Source organism: Amblyomma maculatum, chromosome 1 (assembly GCF_055883805.1).
Source record: "Amblyomma maculatum isolate TAMU_Amacu chromosome 1, ASM5588380v1, whole genome shotgun sequence".
Lineage (NCBI taxonomy): Eukaryota > Metazoa > Arthropoda > Arachnida > Ixodida > Ixodidae > Amblyomma > Amblyomma maculatum.
Window position 1 is genome coordinate 177,411,562 of NC_139344.1, and position 15,475 is coordinate 177,427,036.

General features: G+C 48.3%; 1 protein-coding gene across 2 annotated transcripts in view; it reads right to left on the reverse strand.

The window, feature by feature from the left end:
• The window catches only part of LOC146204970 (uncharacterized), a 219,953-nt gene that overhangs the window by 10,228 nt on the left and 194,250 nt on the right, over positions 1 to 15,475 (reverse strand). Inside the window, exon 2 of one of the 2 annotated variants that reach the window (XM_084589649.1) lies at positions 1,935 to 3,665. The exons of the other annotated variant lie outside the window; for it this stretch is intronic. Within the exon in view, the coding sequence (XP_084445775.1) occupies positions 3,334 to 3,665 (332 nt within the window). The 3' untranslated portion in view covers positions 1,935 to 3,333. Of the gene's footprint in view, positions 1 to 1,934; positions 3,666 to 15,475 lie in introns of those variants that run through there. 2 annotated transcript variants of the gene reach the window in all.

Here is a 15,475-nt window from a genome sequence, read left to right on the forward strand (position 1 = left end):
ACACACACACACACACACACACACACACACACACACACACACACACACACACACACACACACACACACACACACACACACACACACACACACACACACACACACACACACACACACACACACACACACACACACACACACACACACACACACACACACACACACACACACACACACACACACACACACACACACACACACACACACACACACACACACACACACACACACACACACACACACACACACACACACACACACACACACACACACACACACACACACACACACACACACACACACACACACACACACACACACACACACACACCCTTCAGCCCAATTATTGAATACTTGCGAAAGTATTTCGAGGAATATAGACCTAGACTTTGTGCAGTCCCCAGCGTAGTTATCCCCACAAAATATTTGTCGCTGTTTGCAGCTCACAACAAGTAGGAGTCCGTGGCTCATGACGGAGCATTGAAAAACAAACAAACAAAAAAACAAACAAAAAAAAAAACGAAAGAAAGCGATCCTCCAGGATGCGTCCTTTTGACCTCTGCACAGAGAGCCCACTTACGTGCAGCCTTTTGTTGCTTACAAGAATCAGAAAAATAAGCGATCTGCTGCAAAACACGTGATTGCTTAAGAGAATGTTTTTGACAGCTGAGCATTCGTTATTAGATTATTGTTGTTTTTTTTTTCTGTTTGATGCTTCGCTAGATGTAATGCGCATCTTTATGAGGCAAGGGAAGAGCGCAAACTACCGCAACGAATCCCTGCTAACCACCCCGGTGTACCCAGGTCATACCTGCGTCGTATTTTGTTTCCGTTTTTCATTTTGCGCAATTAACGCCGAATCTTCCTTATTTTTTCTGAATGTAATCACCGTTTAACAAGAGCTCTTCCGCGCCAAACTACAAACAAGCTTGGCTTGAGGACTTCCTTAATGCTTCCAATGGACCGTGCAGGACCAACCACGAGCATGCTAATAGATGGTTGCTTAGATTCTTCGCACCTCGCGTGCCCCAACCATGCCATTCCCCTCTCCCCCCTCCCCTCCCCTCCTATTTTTTTTTTTTTTACAAGAGCTTTCGTTTTAGCAACCGCATGCTTAACATAATCTCCTATCATAATAATAAACTGACCATTCTTAACATTAGAAATCCAAAAAAGATATTTTATATTTTTTTTTTAAACGAAACACAGCCTCTCTGTCTCGGACTCAGCTTGCAGTCAGACGTTACTGAGGAAGGACTCAGGAGCGGCGGTTTAATTTGCCGTTCGCGCTGCGATATTGAGCGAAGGCGAGTAATTTAGTGGCATAACTGCACTTCTAGGGCAGCCCTACGAACGAGGTTCTTCAGAATCCAAAGTGACAGGTGCGGCAAGCTGCTTTAAAGAAGCAGAGCGGTTAGTGCCAGCTAATGGTGAATGGCGTTTGGTGGCTAAACAAAACTGCCCGCAGTCTATCGTCGCGTCCCACTGAACCTGGGCGGATAAATCATGAGAATGCGGTTCATTTGCCAACTGATGAACGCTGGGACACGTAGCTTACGGCCTTGTGCGGCGTGTTCAAACCAGCTTTGTTGGCTGTTTCTTTTATTAACAGGCTATTGTTATAAAATATTTCTGCAATTTTTTCTCCGCTCGCTGTCAGCAGGGGCCGAGCGGATTCAACCTCGCACAGGCCTCATTAACGATATTCAACCAAGCGAACGTTTTTTGCGCCTTTTCTCTGCTTTTGTTTCCCCAGACCTAGACGAAGGCTGGGGATCTGCTTGTCCCTAGCTTTCCCTACCAGTCACCCTCAGCATTCCACATGTTCACTGTCGTCGTAGCTCTGGATATTAAAGGACACTGACATGTTGAAACATACGCCGTTTTCTCGCCGTTTTACACCAAAGAGAAAAAATAAGCATTGACAGAAATGTGAAAAAAAAAAAAGCAGTTTAACAGCACAAGTACATATGTAACGAAGACACGTAGTACGTGCCCGACAGAGGCGGAACATGGGGGTAATGATAATTTAGTTGAAAAGGAAATATGCTAAGGATCAATGCGAGGGCCCGGCGGCACTTATGCTGAAGGACGCGTTTTGGTACAGCCTAAAGTGAATGTGGACACTTTGAAATGCGTTGTAAGTGAGCTTCTCTGTCCATCAAAACCTCTTTACAATGGCGGACAAACCTGTCTTTGGGACAGAATTAGAATGCAATGACTGAAATATTTATTGTTAAAATAATGCCTCACACTTCCTACACGCTTTCACCTACAATTGCGGCCTAGGTAGAGGGATTATAGACGCAGCTCTGTTAAGCCACCCTTCTAAGACAGCTGCGAATGGTGCTAATGATTAGGCTGGTGCACAGCATAAGGCTCAGAATAAGCCTTCAGCGCAGTACTAAACTTTTGCCTCCAAGAGGGACCACTCCGCCATGGTGTCAGGGTTTCTGCTTTGCAGGAAAGCTGACTTACGGAGTTTCGCGAAGGGTCTATAAATGACGTTTTCAGTGTCGACCACATCTGGAAACAAGCTGCCGAATGGTTCAAGCACTGCAGCTGAGGTTTACAATAAGGCCTCCTAGCGTGAAGCGTTCCTGATGCTCATTTGCCTCATGCATCGGTATTTGCGGTTCAGTTCAGGCCTTGCCATTTGTGGCCGATACCAGAAACGCCTTTAGCGGCACTCATGAGGTCGTGCTCGAGCAGCGTCCTCGGTTAGATACATTATTTGTACTCCTACTGCCGCGAAAACAGTTCAAAGCAAGTGTCAACGCAAAAAGTCACCGCTGTCGGCTCCTCAAGAACGCTTCAAGCCTTCCGTACATCCGAGAAAAATTCACTGCGCTGTACTCGAGTAGTGGTTTTGTGAAAGGAAACACCGTTTCGAAAAGCAGAAATTAAACAATTGCCCAAGTTCCACTGCACCAGCAATTTCAGTGACTATCATCAACAACGTAGAGTAAAAAAACAGCAGTCTTCTGAAAGCACAGGTGAGACACTGGTGACAGGGGCGCATTTTTGTGTGTTGTTCTTCTGGAGCTTGTTTCTTTTTAAAGCATAACTTTTATTATTTGTTTTCCTGCCATTCGTAGTGTCACCAGCGGAGCGAAGGATGGGTACAGAATGAAGCGGCCAACAGCTGGTAGGCTCTCTCATTCATTTTAAAACACGATAGCAATCATGACAACAGCGCACCGCGTTCAGCGTCCCAGAGCAGCTACTGTTACAGGGCGGCGACAGGCGACGTGTGCGGTGGAGTACTCTCTCTGGAGCGCGACTTGCCTGGCGTCCCCGCGCATCCGGCAGTGGCGCGCGCGACCCCGCCAGCTCAGGGCGGTCGCAAGAGCATCGGTGTCGTGGAGCAAGCGAGCAGGAAGATGAGGAGGAGGAAGAGAAGGGCGACCCTGAGGGGTAGCGGGTCGGCGTCGCGTCCAGTCAGCCCCAACGCAACGGCCGGGCGCGTGGCCTGCTGGAGACGAGCCTTGCGGCACCCTCGGGCGGCTCCTGGTTGACGGACTGCGCGAAGAAGAAGCCCAGTGCGCGCTTGGGGCTCGGAGGCCGGTCCGCCAGCTCCCAGAGTCCGCTGGAGACCGGGGACACCGCGAGCTGCACCACCAGCAGAGCCACCAGCAATGCGAGCGGACCCATCCTGTGCGCGGCCTGCAAACAGCAAGCGCAACGCCAGCTCAGCCCCGCGCGCCTGGGCTTCCTCTTCGCGCGCCCGACTGGTGCCACAGGCACTTAATCTGTCAACATTCGCTGCTCTAGTTACGGCGACCTTCAGCAGAAAGGCCGCGCTTGCTTTAGCGCTGTCCAGCGCAGCTGGCATCGCTTAGCGCACGCTTTCAGCGCGAGTCCTGAAGTTGTGAGAAAGAGAAGATAAAGAGTGCAACCTTTTTCATTTATCTGATGCTGGTTGCTCTTTTATAGTGTTGCTTTGACTGTCAACGCTGCTTCAGTTATTTCGGCCTGACCGACCTACAGCGTGCGTATCGAACGGTTCAGTGCAGGGTCTAAACGTTTGCCTTGGTTCACGAAAACGCTTCTGCTACGTACCTGTACTTTGACCACGGGAATCCGTCAGCGCTCCTTCAGGAATAGCCTCCTGGAGACTTCTCTGGATCCATATAAACTTCTGTGCCATGAGACTACTGCTTTTTTTCCGAAGCCGCAAGAACTGGCGGCTATTTCGATGCGAGGCTTAGCTAAGTCGTTCGAGGAATTGTAAACGGTTAGCTTGGTTACCTACCTTAACAGGCGTGAAGGAGCACACACTAAACAATTTTACAACTTTTTGGGTGCGAAAAGTGTGTTCGAGAGGCCCTGGGCTCCTACGTGATAAACGGCAAGGCAGGGTACGCAAGGCACGGCGGTTAACAATCACAGGTTTCCGGTTGCCTACCCTGTGTTGTGTAAAATGAAAGAGGGGCATATAAAAAAAAAAAAAATCGACAGAGGAAAATGCGGTCTGAAAGCCAAAAACCGCTGCAGCAGTTTCCTGAGCACTGTGAGGGCTGCCGTGCGCTGCGGCCTCAACAGAACACAGCAGCCACTTTTCGATGCCAAACAAAGGAAATTTGCACAACGCAGGATTTTCCATGCCGAATCAGTGCTGCTATACTATGAGGGTGTTAGCCCGGGGACAGCGTTACACGTTTTAGGGTGTAAAATGGTTTAGTGCGCACTGAAAAAGGCTGAGGCTAACAAAGTAAACGGATGATATGACATGTTCCACTTGCGCAAAAAAAAAAAAAAAAAAAAAAAGCAAACAAATCTTCTAAGGAATCGTCCACAAGTCAGCTGTCGCCCGAAATTCATTCAGGTTTATGTAGGGATGCATGCTTCATGTAATAGCATTTAATTCTAAGCGACTGGGGTCGGTAGGAAGCGATGAAATAAATTTAACCTAGATCCCATCTTCAGAAAAGGCGTTCAAGTAAATGTGGATGGGTTTGACAGCAATGCTCTATCGCATAATCTGGTCGAATATATAGGGCTTCCTCACATTCGAACGTTTGAAAGCTGCATATGGCCAAGCATGATACAGGTTGCACCTTTGTATTTATTTCCATGACAACAGTTCAATGAGGTCACTGAGGCGAGTTCAGTTTAATTCATACTCCACTCCTAGGAGAGTACGCTCTCTTAGGAGGGCGGAGTCAAAATTTTACCAAACTCGGCGATATTATCTGATTGCGTTGGTGTGTTTATCATAGCAATACAAGGGCGTGCTACCTGTACCCCTTCTCAGTCGTACGTAGCTTTGAAACGTTCCAATGCGATGAAGTGCATGCCCTGCATATTCGACCAGATCGTGCGACAGAGTAATATTTAAATCAGAACCATGCTACACTTACGTTGTGTAATATTGGAAACCGGTTTGGCGAACTGAGCGCACAGAAGCAGCTGGTACAATTTGAAACACTGTAACCTGGATTGGTATTAATATGGTGTTTCACTGCTACTACTTCTCTTAATCGTCGATATATGATAATACTTTTTTTTTTGCGTGTCATGCTTCTTATTACGACTGCAGCATACTGCGCTATAAACAGTGTTACCATCCGTCCCTTAATTTGCAGGGCCGTCCAGACATTTGATAACGAGCCCAGAGCGCCGACCTGCCCTTGCTGGACCAGCAAATTATACCGCGTTCGGTCCTGCTGCTACTCGCGCACACCGAGGCTGCATCGTGTGCGCCCTCAACACCCATATTAAGTTATCTTGACGACAAGCTGCGATGACTTCTGACCAGTTTAATTCGCAAGCCATGAAAAGCTAGTTGGCTTTAGAGAATTTAGGAGCGCAATGAGAGACCAAGAAAGACAACTGCGCTACCTTGCGTCACCTGCTTCAACATGAATCAACCAGCCCGTATCCGCCCTGAGTTAGTAGGTGCGCTAAGCACTGAGGGATGGCTTCAAGCAGATTATGAAATACTTCTTAAGCCCAAAGAAATAAAAATAGATTTATATGCCATGGTTTGCCTTGTTTGTAACTATTACTTGTTTTATTTCTAATAATTGTCAAGAGCGTTCACAGATTGTGGGGTAACGAGTCCGCTAGTGATAGGTGTTTGAAAGGTGCCGACCCGCACTTAAGAGCAACAAATGAGTGGTTACTACGTGGCAGCAGTGTTCTTCTGACATACACGACAAGTATGCTTTATCGAAAATCTCAATGCTGGTCCGGACTGTCTCGTCAGACGTGAGAGTCAGACGTGAGAAGGAGCCCAGGACAAAGAGTGCATGGAACAAATAGGTCCTTTACAAAAAATATTAGTGGGCCTTTAACAGCCGGGAGGCTGTGAGGGGCGTGTAAGAGATGGTGACCGTCCCGAGCCTCACATCTGCGACTGCGGTGCTGTGCCTGGCCTCCGGAAAGGGATAATTTCTGGAGAGGCACCAACAGCATGGGGCAGAAAAAAAATGAGGTGGTCCGTTGGCGAAATTCTTCTCCGAGCAGCAACCCACACGTTTTGCCGAGAGTTATATTACCCATCAGGTGTGGATGTATATGGTGTGTACTAGCTGCAAAACGCGGTCGACGAGGTGCACGCAGACTCCCGGTGCTGCCTCTTTACGGTTTACATCACTGAGTCGGCCGTTGAGCACAGCAAGGGCCCATCAGCAGCGAAGGTTCGCGACCAGATGCGGCAGACTGAGGCAGCGAATGGACAGAAGCAGCCAAGAAGAAATCATAGCTAGCGTTATGGGTGGTGCGTAAACAGTACATATCAATAGCGCGTTTCAAACTCGACCTCAGAACATACAGTCCTTTGCAGCCATGCCCTCTTGGATTGGGCGAAGATACTGCTTCACACCATCACCTACTTCCTTCCGAATGCATTTGACTTTGGGTAGCAGAGATACGATATGCCGGCAAAACGCCGATTGGAATGCTGGTGGCTCTTAGGGGCTATGTTATCGTGTTATAAGTCTGGAATCGAGGGCGATCGCCATCTTAAGAGGCGGAGGGGACAGCAATCCTTTTTGCGTTCGCATTTATTTTATTTGCATTTTTCTGGCCTTGCCACGCAGTAGGACCTGCAGCCCACCTTGCAAAAAGTGTACGGTCGACATTACCATCATCATCGTGAACATTACCAACGAGGCAAACAGTGAGAATGCGCTGACTGGAAAAAGGAGGGATGTATTTTCAAGAATGTTGTAATAATGCGAACAATAGTACAGCTTGGGAGAAGTCCGCGTCGTTTGCAGCAGTCAATTCTGAAATGCCTGCAAGCGCGCGTATCCATTTTCCTAAATAGCTATGCCAATCAGCTCAGCTAGATCAGCAGGATACATTGCGTTCAGGCTCTCGCATGAAAATCGGGTGTTTTAATGGGCAGAGTTTAGATAATCAGTCATCCTTTAGCCGATAAACAAAAGGAGTGAATACGAAGTTTATAGCTCGGCTTTAATGACAGGACGGCAGTGTAGGCATTTATCTAGCAGTGTCGACTGATGATTATTACGACGACTGGCGAAATGCTTAAGCTAGCTGTTATCAAGAAAGAAATTCCAGACGGCAAACCGTATATAATTTCTGAAACTATACCGTCGTGGGCAATTGAAAATTTATTTCAAGAACCAATTAAATTTACCCAAGTGGTCCGAGATATAATATATCTGAAATGAATCTCACCCCAGACAGTTTTACTTAACCCACGTCTAAGTTCTAATACATGAATTCTTCGCGGTATTGCGATACTGAGCGGGGGAAAAAAACCTGTTTGATTAGAACAAGCTTTTACCATTTCTGCGCGGCAACTGTTTCGGGCGTGTTGCCAAATGTGCGTCGCAATCTCATTTCCTGTCAATTTACAGAATGTCCAACGCAGTCGAGTTCAACGTTTTAGCTCGTAATGACATATAGGGGAAGAGATAGAAAAACGCTTTCTTCAGCGACAAATTAAGCGCTCTGCAGTGCATATCTTTTCGCGACAGAGCAGCGTCCGCGAGCACGGTGGTATCGGAGAAAAGGGGGCAGGATGACGCGAAGCGCGGCCTGCTTGCGACCCACACGTGGAGCAGGGGACAAATTTCGTGGTATGGTGGCTAAGAGCAGATATGATGGGAGAGGAGCGTAGGGAACATATTTAGAAAGGTCTGTGGGAGGGACTCTAGCCTACTAGAATGAGTGCCGGCCAGAAAGCCGGGCTATGTGGTGGTCCTTGGGGAGTTGGATGATGTCTGAAAAGGGAAGAAAGAAGCCATTGGCGTAAAAGGAAGGGCCGAAGATTTAAACTAGTAGGTGATGAGAAGCCTCATAGAGAGACTGGAGAGCTGGTGACAGCTTGGTGCATTGAGCTTCGGTACGGGGAAACTAAAGTATGCGTGAGTTGGCAGACCTACTTATCCTGCAGACTGGAGGCAATGCCTTGCAGCCAAAGCTCCTGAAGCGTTGTTGCTTCAGGTAGCTTCGAAGATATTAATGTCTGCCCACCGCTATTGGCAGCATCTGACCCAATCTGGTATAACGTTGCACCAGCAGCACTGGAAGCCAGGAGGCGTTCAATGGAATTACCTCAGCGCAGGTACTATACCGTTATGCATGAGTACTGCGGTAGCATGTCACCGGCATTATCGTGCAGGCGATCAGTTGCCTTCCGGCGCTTAGATATAGTCGTAGGGATATGACGCATGCGCGCAAATAAGCAGGGAAAGGTTGAAACGCTGCAGATAAAAGTTCAGATAATATGTAGAGATAATGCGCAAACTACCTTTGTGTTTTGGGAGCATAGCCTACAGCATTATGGACGGTCCCGTCTTCACATCCGAAAGCCAGACAACAAAGTACTTCGCAGTGGTCCACGGGTGGGCGGCATAACGGCCGTGTTAACGTGTAAGAGAAAATCGACCTTAGGTACGAGCTGTACGCGTAAAGAGCTGTTCCCGCAGCTTATCTGATGACTGCAGGGGTGGATTTGTAGTAACTGGTATCATCCCTTTCCCCTCGAAGGGCCCTACACAGGAGAAAAATAATTAGTAAAACATCGTCATTTGATATCAAAACAATGAACAAAAAGGCGAACAAAATTTTTGGTCAGAGAGCATAGAGTAGCACTGAAAATACATAAATAATTCAAATGATCCAAATCAGAGGGAATAGATAATGAATTAAAATTGCGATAATTATAACAAGTTATGTGTGAAGTTTTTTATTTTATCGGATCAGGCAAAATTACTTTACACTCTTGCAGCTTATTCCAGTATTCTACGCCGGAATGTCAAAATGACTTCTTGAGTACATTAATTAAAAGTTGAACATTTAGAATATCAGATAGACAACGCTATGTTCTGTTAGATCGGGATAGACGCGTGTTGCGCCTTTGCCAGAAAATATTATGTGACCAATGGAAAGGTCAGAGTTGTGCAATTTCGAAACTAAATTACAGCGGAGGTAGATCGAGTGTGTACTCGATGCTTGAAATACCCATGCGCGGGTCGTATTGAACTCTATAAACTGGTCGGAGGGACTTGGAATTGTAGTGAGCCAATTATGTACGCCTGGGACGCGCTACGATGGTCGACCCATATTCCAAACTGGTGCGAATGAACGTTTTATGTGCGAATCAGGCGCATAGAAAATAGGAACATGGTTAGCGGTCATCGGCTTTTAATTAAGGCAATATGGCTTGTTAAATACTGACCGCTCAAATTACCACGCTTGAGGAATGTCCTCAGTCTAAGGACCACTTTTTACTCTTGTATGGGAGGCGGCCGGGGGTGGGGATAGGAGGTGTATATGCACGACGAATTTTGTGAGCTTTATTCGAAAAACAAAATGCAACAGCTGATATTATTTTCCATTCGAACATTCTTTGCTTAGTAGCGGCATTAAACCATGCCTGCGCAGCTGGCACTTGAAACGGCCGTGGCGCACGTTTGAATGTGTCCGCTCCATCACCATTTCTGTGCTGCTTGCCGGGGTGGCTGAGTGGTTATGGCAGTCCACTGCTGAGCCCAAGGACGCGTGCTAGATCTCGGCCGCGACGGTACCCTTACGATGGAGACGAAAAACCTGATCATACCTTTCCTCGAATAGAATAATAATTAAAGAGCACTGCAGAATCTGTATTGGAGTAATGCGAAAGCACGGATGCTGCTTCTGGTTGCTTCTATAGTTGCTTAATTCACTTGTTGTTTGCCCATTTTAGTCTTTGGTACATTCAAATTGCGCGCCAATTCCTTTCTATTCCCTACTTCCGGTTGCGTGACGTCACATCCTTTACCTCACATTAATTCACTTCTTGTTTACCCATTTTAGTCTTTGGTACTTTAAAATTGCACGCCAATCCCTTCCTATGCCCCTTTTTCGGCTCTACTTTCGGTTGAGTGACGTCACATCCTTGACGTCATATCCATTACGGCACCCCTTTCTCTCTTTCCGCTTTCACTTCCACCTTCCTTTCTTCCCTTACAAGCGCGTTCAAGTGTCCACAGAACAAGTGTGGCAGATACTGCGCCTTTCCTCTCCTGTGAACCAGTTATTCTAATTAATTACCTAATTACCTTTTTTGGTATAATTAGTTTTTCGGACACAACATTTCGTCACTCTCTATCGATTGACACCACTCATTAACCTCTACCGCTTCTCAATTACTCACAACTGCTGCGGACAGGATTTTGCGGACACGTTCTTCGGACACGTTTTGCGGACATGGCCAGCGGACACGGTCTGCAGACAGAAATCTGTGAACATAGTAATGCTTTCGCATTAAAAACAAAACGCCTGTGTACTCTACGATGTGACTGTAAGTCAAAGAACCCCAGGTGGTCAACATTTGCGGAGCCACTATACGCGTCCTTCATAGTCTGAGTGACTTCGGGACGCTAAACCACATCAAACCAAACCTATCATTTCCGTGCGTCGCAGGCCCAGTTTCGACGTTTTGCAGTTACTCATCTGAAACAAATACACGCAAAAACAAATCCCTACAGCAAGCAATTTCTATTGTCAGTTAAATGCGACTGTAAATCTATTGACGAATGAGCCAGGTAGGTACCGCAAAAGCATCTGATAATGAAGCTCGCCGTCGACACCATTGATCAACACGATTGTATAAGGTGCATTGACTGAGGGTAAAATGAGCGAATTTTTGGCCGTGGTCGTCGCGAACATGCAGCTTGGAATACATTTTCTGGGTAAACACATAGTAACCGAATGATGAAATAACTGAAAACGGTTCATGAATCATGATAAAAAAATATTAATATAGCAGGCGTCTCTAAAAATCCTGTTCCAACTAAACTGAAGCTAAAGGATGAAATCCTAGGCAATGTTAAGCCTTCATTACAATCTGTCATACGTCGTAGTTCTAGGCCCTTAAATGCACGAGAAAACACCGCTACCTTTCCAAGAAAGTGAAGTATGAAACCTTTATGATACACTGAGCGAACAATATGTTCTTGCGAAAACGCTAAAACTCCCAAGCTGCACGACGCTGCCATCGAAAACATCAGTGCCAGCTTGTTCCCTCATTTCGGTTCACTTTAAGTAGAGAACTCTGGTGTCACCCAGGTTTCACAGGTAGCGAAGAGCGATGACTGTTCTAGTAATAAACTTGACTTCTAGCGATAAGAGGTTCGGGTGGCCATCAGTGACGCCGAAGCACGCCGAGTCAGCGCTCACAATGGAGCATCAGATTAGCCTCATAGATCTTGAGATCTTAAATCGAGGTGGGCACCATCCACATTGCTGCTCTACCCTTGTAGCTCCCATGATTTCCAATCGAAGCGATCAGCTTACGCGCAGACTTGATGTACTATACTCAGTTTGATTTGCTTCGAAATGAAGCGCCCGGTAAGTGGAACTTGAGAACGCGATCACAGAGGAAGGATGGTGACCTGGCTGCGAGCTAAGCCGTCCTTGCGGTCCATTCTGATGGTGCCTTCCGCTCAAGTGCACTGCCTAATTCGGTGCCAGCGCTTAGTAAGTAACGTGAAACACGACAAGGGTAGAACGATGGTAGAACAACCCCTTGTGCACCTCGTGTTTAGCGTTATCTAGAGAACGTTCTCTGCGGAAGTTTGTCAGTAATGTAAAAAAAAAAAAAGCTATCTTTTTCTGGTACCTAACAGGTTTCGTTTGGGGGGTTTAACGTCCCCAAGCGACTCAGGCTATGAAAGGCGCCGTAGTGAAGGACTCGGGAAATTTAGACCATCTGGGGTTCTTTAACGTGCACTGACATCGCACAGCATACGGCCGCCTTGCTTTTCGCCTCCGTCGAAAAGTGGCCGCCGAGACCGGGATTCGATCCCGCCGCAGTAGTGGAGCGCCGTAACCACTGCGCCACCACGGCGGGGCTCTACCTAGCAGTAGCAGTGGATGAGAATGACCATTACTGAGAATGGAAGTAAAAGTAGCGATACGCTTGGGACGAGGAGAAGCTCCATAACTATCTTGCGAAAGAAGAGCAATTCGGCATCGAGCACCAGATCCTAGTAGAATGGTATAAGTAACGCAACGATTAATGATGCACGGCTAAGCACATTTTAATGCTCTTAATGCAGTTGTTTCACCAGAGACGACGATTCGGAACACGGCCATGAAGAGGAGAACGACGACAGTAATTTAGGGGGTGTTGCGCGGACTCGAGCGAGCGCAGTGTGTGCCTTCTCCACTGATGCGTATCAAGAATGGACGCATATTGGTCCCTTCCAGTGCTCAGCTTGATGAGTCGACCGATCTTGGCAGGAGCCGGGAACTCAGTAGGAGAGCGCTTACGAGCAAAACGCTAGACATGGGGTATGTACCTAGGTGCCACTAACGATCCCTCATCTGACTGGCACATAGTACGCCGGAAAGCCGTGTAAACAGAGCGACCGCAAGAGCGACGGTATCGGCAGCGGCCGAGCGAGATCACACTCCCATGCAAACGACGGCGCAGCCGCGTTGGGCCAGACTCGAATTCGATTTACTCAGGGCAGCCGTTCTCCTCAAATGGCCATTAGTCCCGTTTAAGCCAGACCATCTCATGGTGTCTTGACAGCAGACGCGAGAGGGCGCCTGCGGTATTTCCCGGGACAACTGGCCGCACCCCGCAGACCGCGGAAACTGATTTGGGCGCCTAAACTCTGGCCGCCTTTGACGCGAATAAGTGGATCACGAATGAGGAAGAAAACCTCGGTCCGCTCAAGGGCAAGGCTGGGGCTGGGAGCGAAAAAAAAAAGTCAATTTGAGTCGCAAATTTTTTTTCCGCGGCCGCAGTGCGACGGAGACGGCACACTGTGAGACGTCGCGATGAAAAGGTCGTTGCGTAACCCGATGCGGGCAGTAAACAATTTTGTTGCGGCTGTCGTCCTGGGCGTTTTTTGTTGCTGTGGAGAAGCCTGGTGGTGCGCGCGCACCCCGCTGTGCGGCCTCCGCGTATACTGCGCGACACCGGAGATGTGCGCGGCCAGTGCGCAGTCCGACGGGGCCGGCACCGAAATAACTTCCACTTTGGTGGCGTCACCGGCGAGTGTGACGACCGCCGCCGCATTGTACTTGTGGCCTCGGTGGCTGCAGGCCGGGGCAACACATGATCGTTGCCGGCTCGTCACTTGCCGAGGCCGGCTCCAGTGTCGCGGCGTTGCAGTCGTGGAGACATTTCCGGAGCCCTCCCGCCGAGGCCGCTGCCGTCGGCTTTTGTTTACGCGCTGGGGCGACCGCCTTTCTCCTCTTTATTTCTGGCGCGCCCCCCTTTGTTGTAATTCACGCACGAAACTGGGGGCGCGCTGCTCGACAGCCGCGCACTAGCGCGACGTAGCCGCGGCGTGTGGGTGCGCGGAGCGTATTCGATTCCTCACAGGAGAGTCTCCTGCCCACTCATCTACGACCCCTAGCCCGCCTTTTCTTGCTATCTAACTGTATACCCTCAATGAAAATACACAGCCCGCCCACAGTAGGAAATGTTCCCCCCAGGAGACGATCACGATATAGTTAAACTGCAGGGATTTGTCTATTAGTCAAGACTTGATTTCTCATTTATTTTTATTTAGACCTTAACCGAGTTCAGTTCCGCAAACGAAATCAGCACGGCGCAACAAAGACCGTCCATTTCTTTCCCTCGGTTTCTTGCCATCAACTGCTCCAGCTGGCCGATTCCGGCGGTGCTGCGGCGTTAGATCTCATTGATAAATAAGGAGAGGAGGATTGGATTGAATTGTAGTAGGACTGTTGCAGAATCCTTAAAGTGCATGGGGCCAGTTTCTCTCTCTTTCATGACCCAGCTTTACGTCAGCTGAACTGCGTATCAGTTTAGTGCTGCTTTATATATCTAAGCAGAGGTGCAGCGATGCGGTGGTGGATTGCATCGAAGTGCTTCGGAACACACGGCCAAAGTAATTCCAAGGCGCCTTCTGCCAATAACTTTAGAAGAAACTATTCCCACATATTAGAAATCAATTCTTTCTGTTGGAGGTCCCGTTGTACCGGTGACCGCGTACCGGCGATGGCGTCCCGGGGCTTCAAATGGGCTGGCTGACGAGAGAAAACAACAACAACAACAACAAAAAAACGACTTGGCGCTTCATTACTTGTTTACTCTTGTTTGGTCGGCGAGCGTGAGGAGAGGAGCGCGAGTTCTTGGAGACGTTTCATTATTTTAGCTGTTGTCAGAGTGTGCAGCCACGATAGTATACGCACATGCCGAACAAAGGCCATGACAGCAGCAGAGAGGGCTGAGCGCACATGCCACCACGAATTTCGGAAGTGCTTCAAAAACCGATTATGCGCACAGTGGGGGCCATTTGTTCTGAAATAAACTATTTTTACTCATGCGTTATGGATGCCCGCAATCTGTTTCGTGATGTGAACGTCAAGGTGTCTACCACGCGCGGGTGCTATACAATGTCGAAGTTCCTGGAACAATTTATAACTCCAAAAACACCCGATGCAGCTAATCAAAAGCCACACTCGATGCATAAAGTGTAAGCTATACAACTGCTACCAATTGTTTACTCCTTGATACCTGTATAAAGGTCGCTCATCCGTGTTTAGCCCTCCCGTTTGATGCATATAACGAATTTCCTTGACCGGGAGGTCAAGATCACCGCTATTCAGCAATCAACTGCATTTCACTGTGCGGCGATTATGGTTCCTCGTACTCGTGTGCCACCACGTCTTTCTGCCATGGAGATCCGTCGCCAGTACGGGCCTATTAAAAGCTTTCCAGACAGGTCCGAACACTTGAAGGGGCAAGTCGCAGCACCGGCCGTTCCCGAAGGCACGGTAAGCTCAGGCGAATTTGAGCGACCACGGGGCATGTTGCACCGAGGATGCCACATATACACGAGCATCCACAGACTCCATCGCAAGGTACGAAACCACTTCGCTCAGCGTCATGCGCTCGCACTTCTGAGCCCGCTTTGCTCACCGTAGATGCGGAATGATAGCCATAAATGCGGACTAAAAATGCCCAGCGGTGCTTCTGAGGGTGCCTCCAGCCATTTTGCGGTCCCGAGCCACGCCGCTTGCGGACC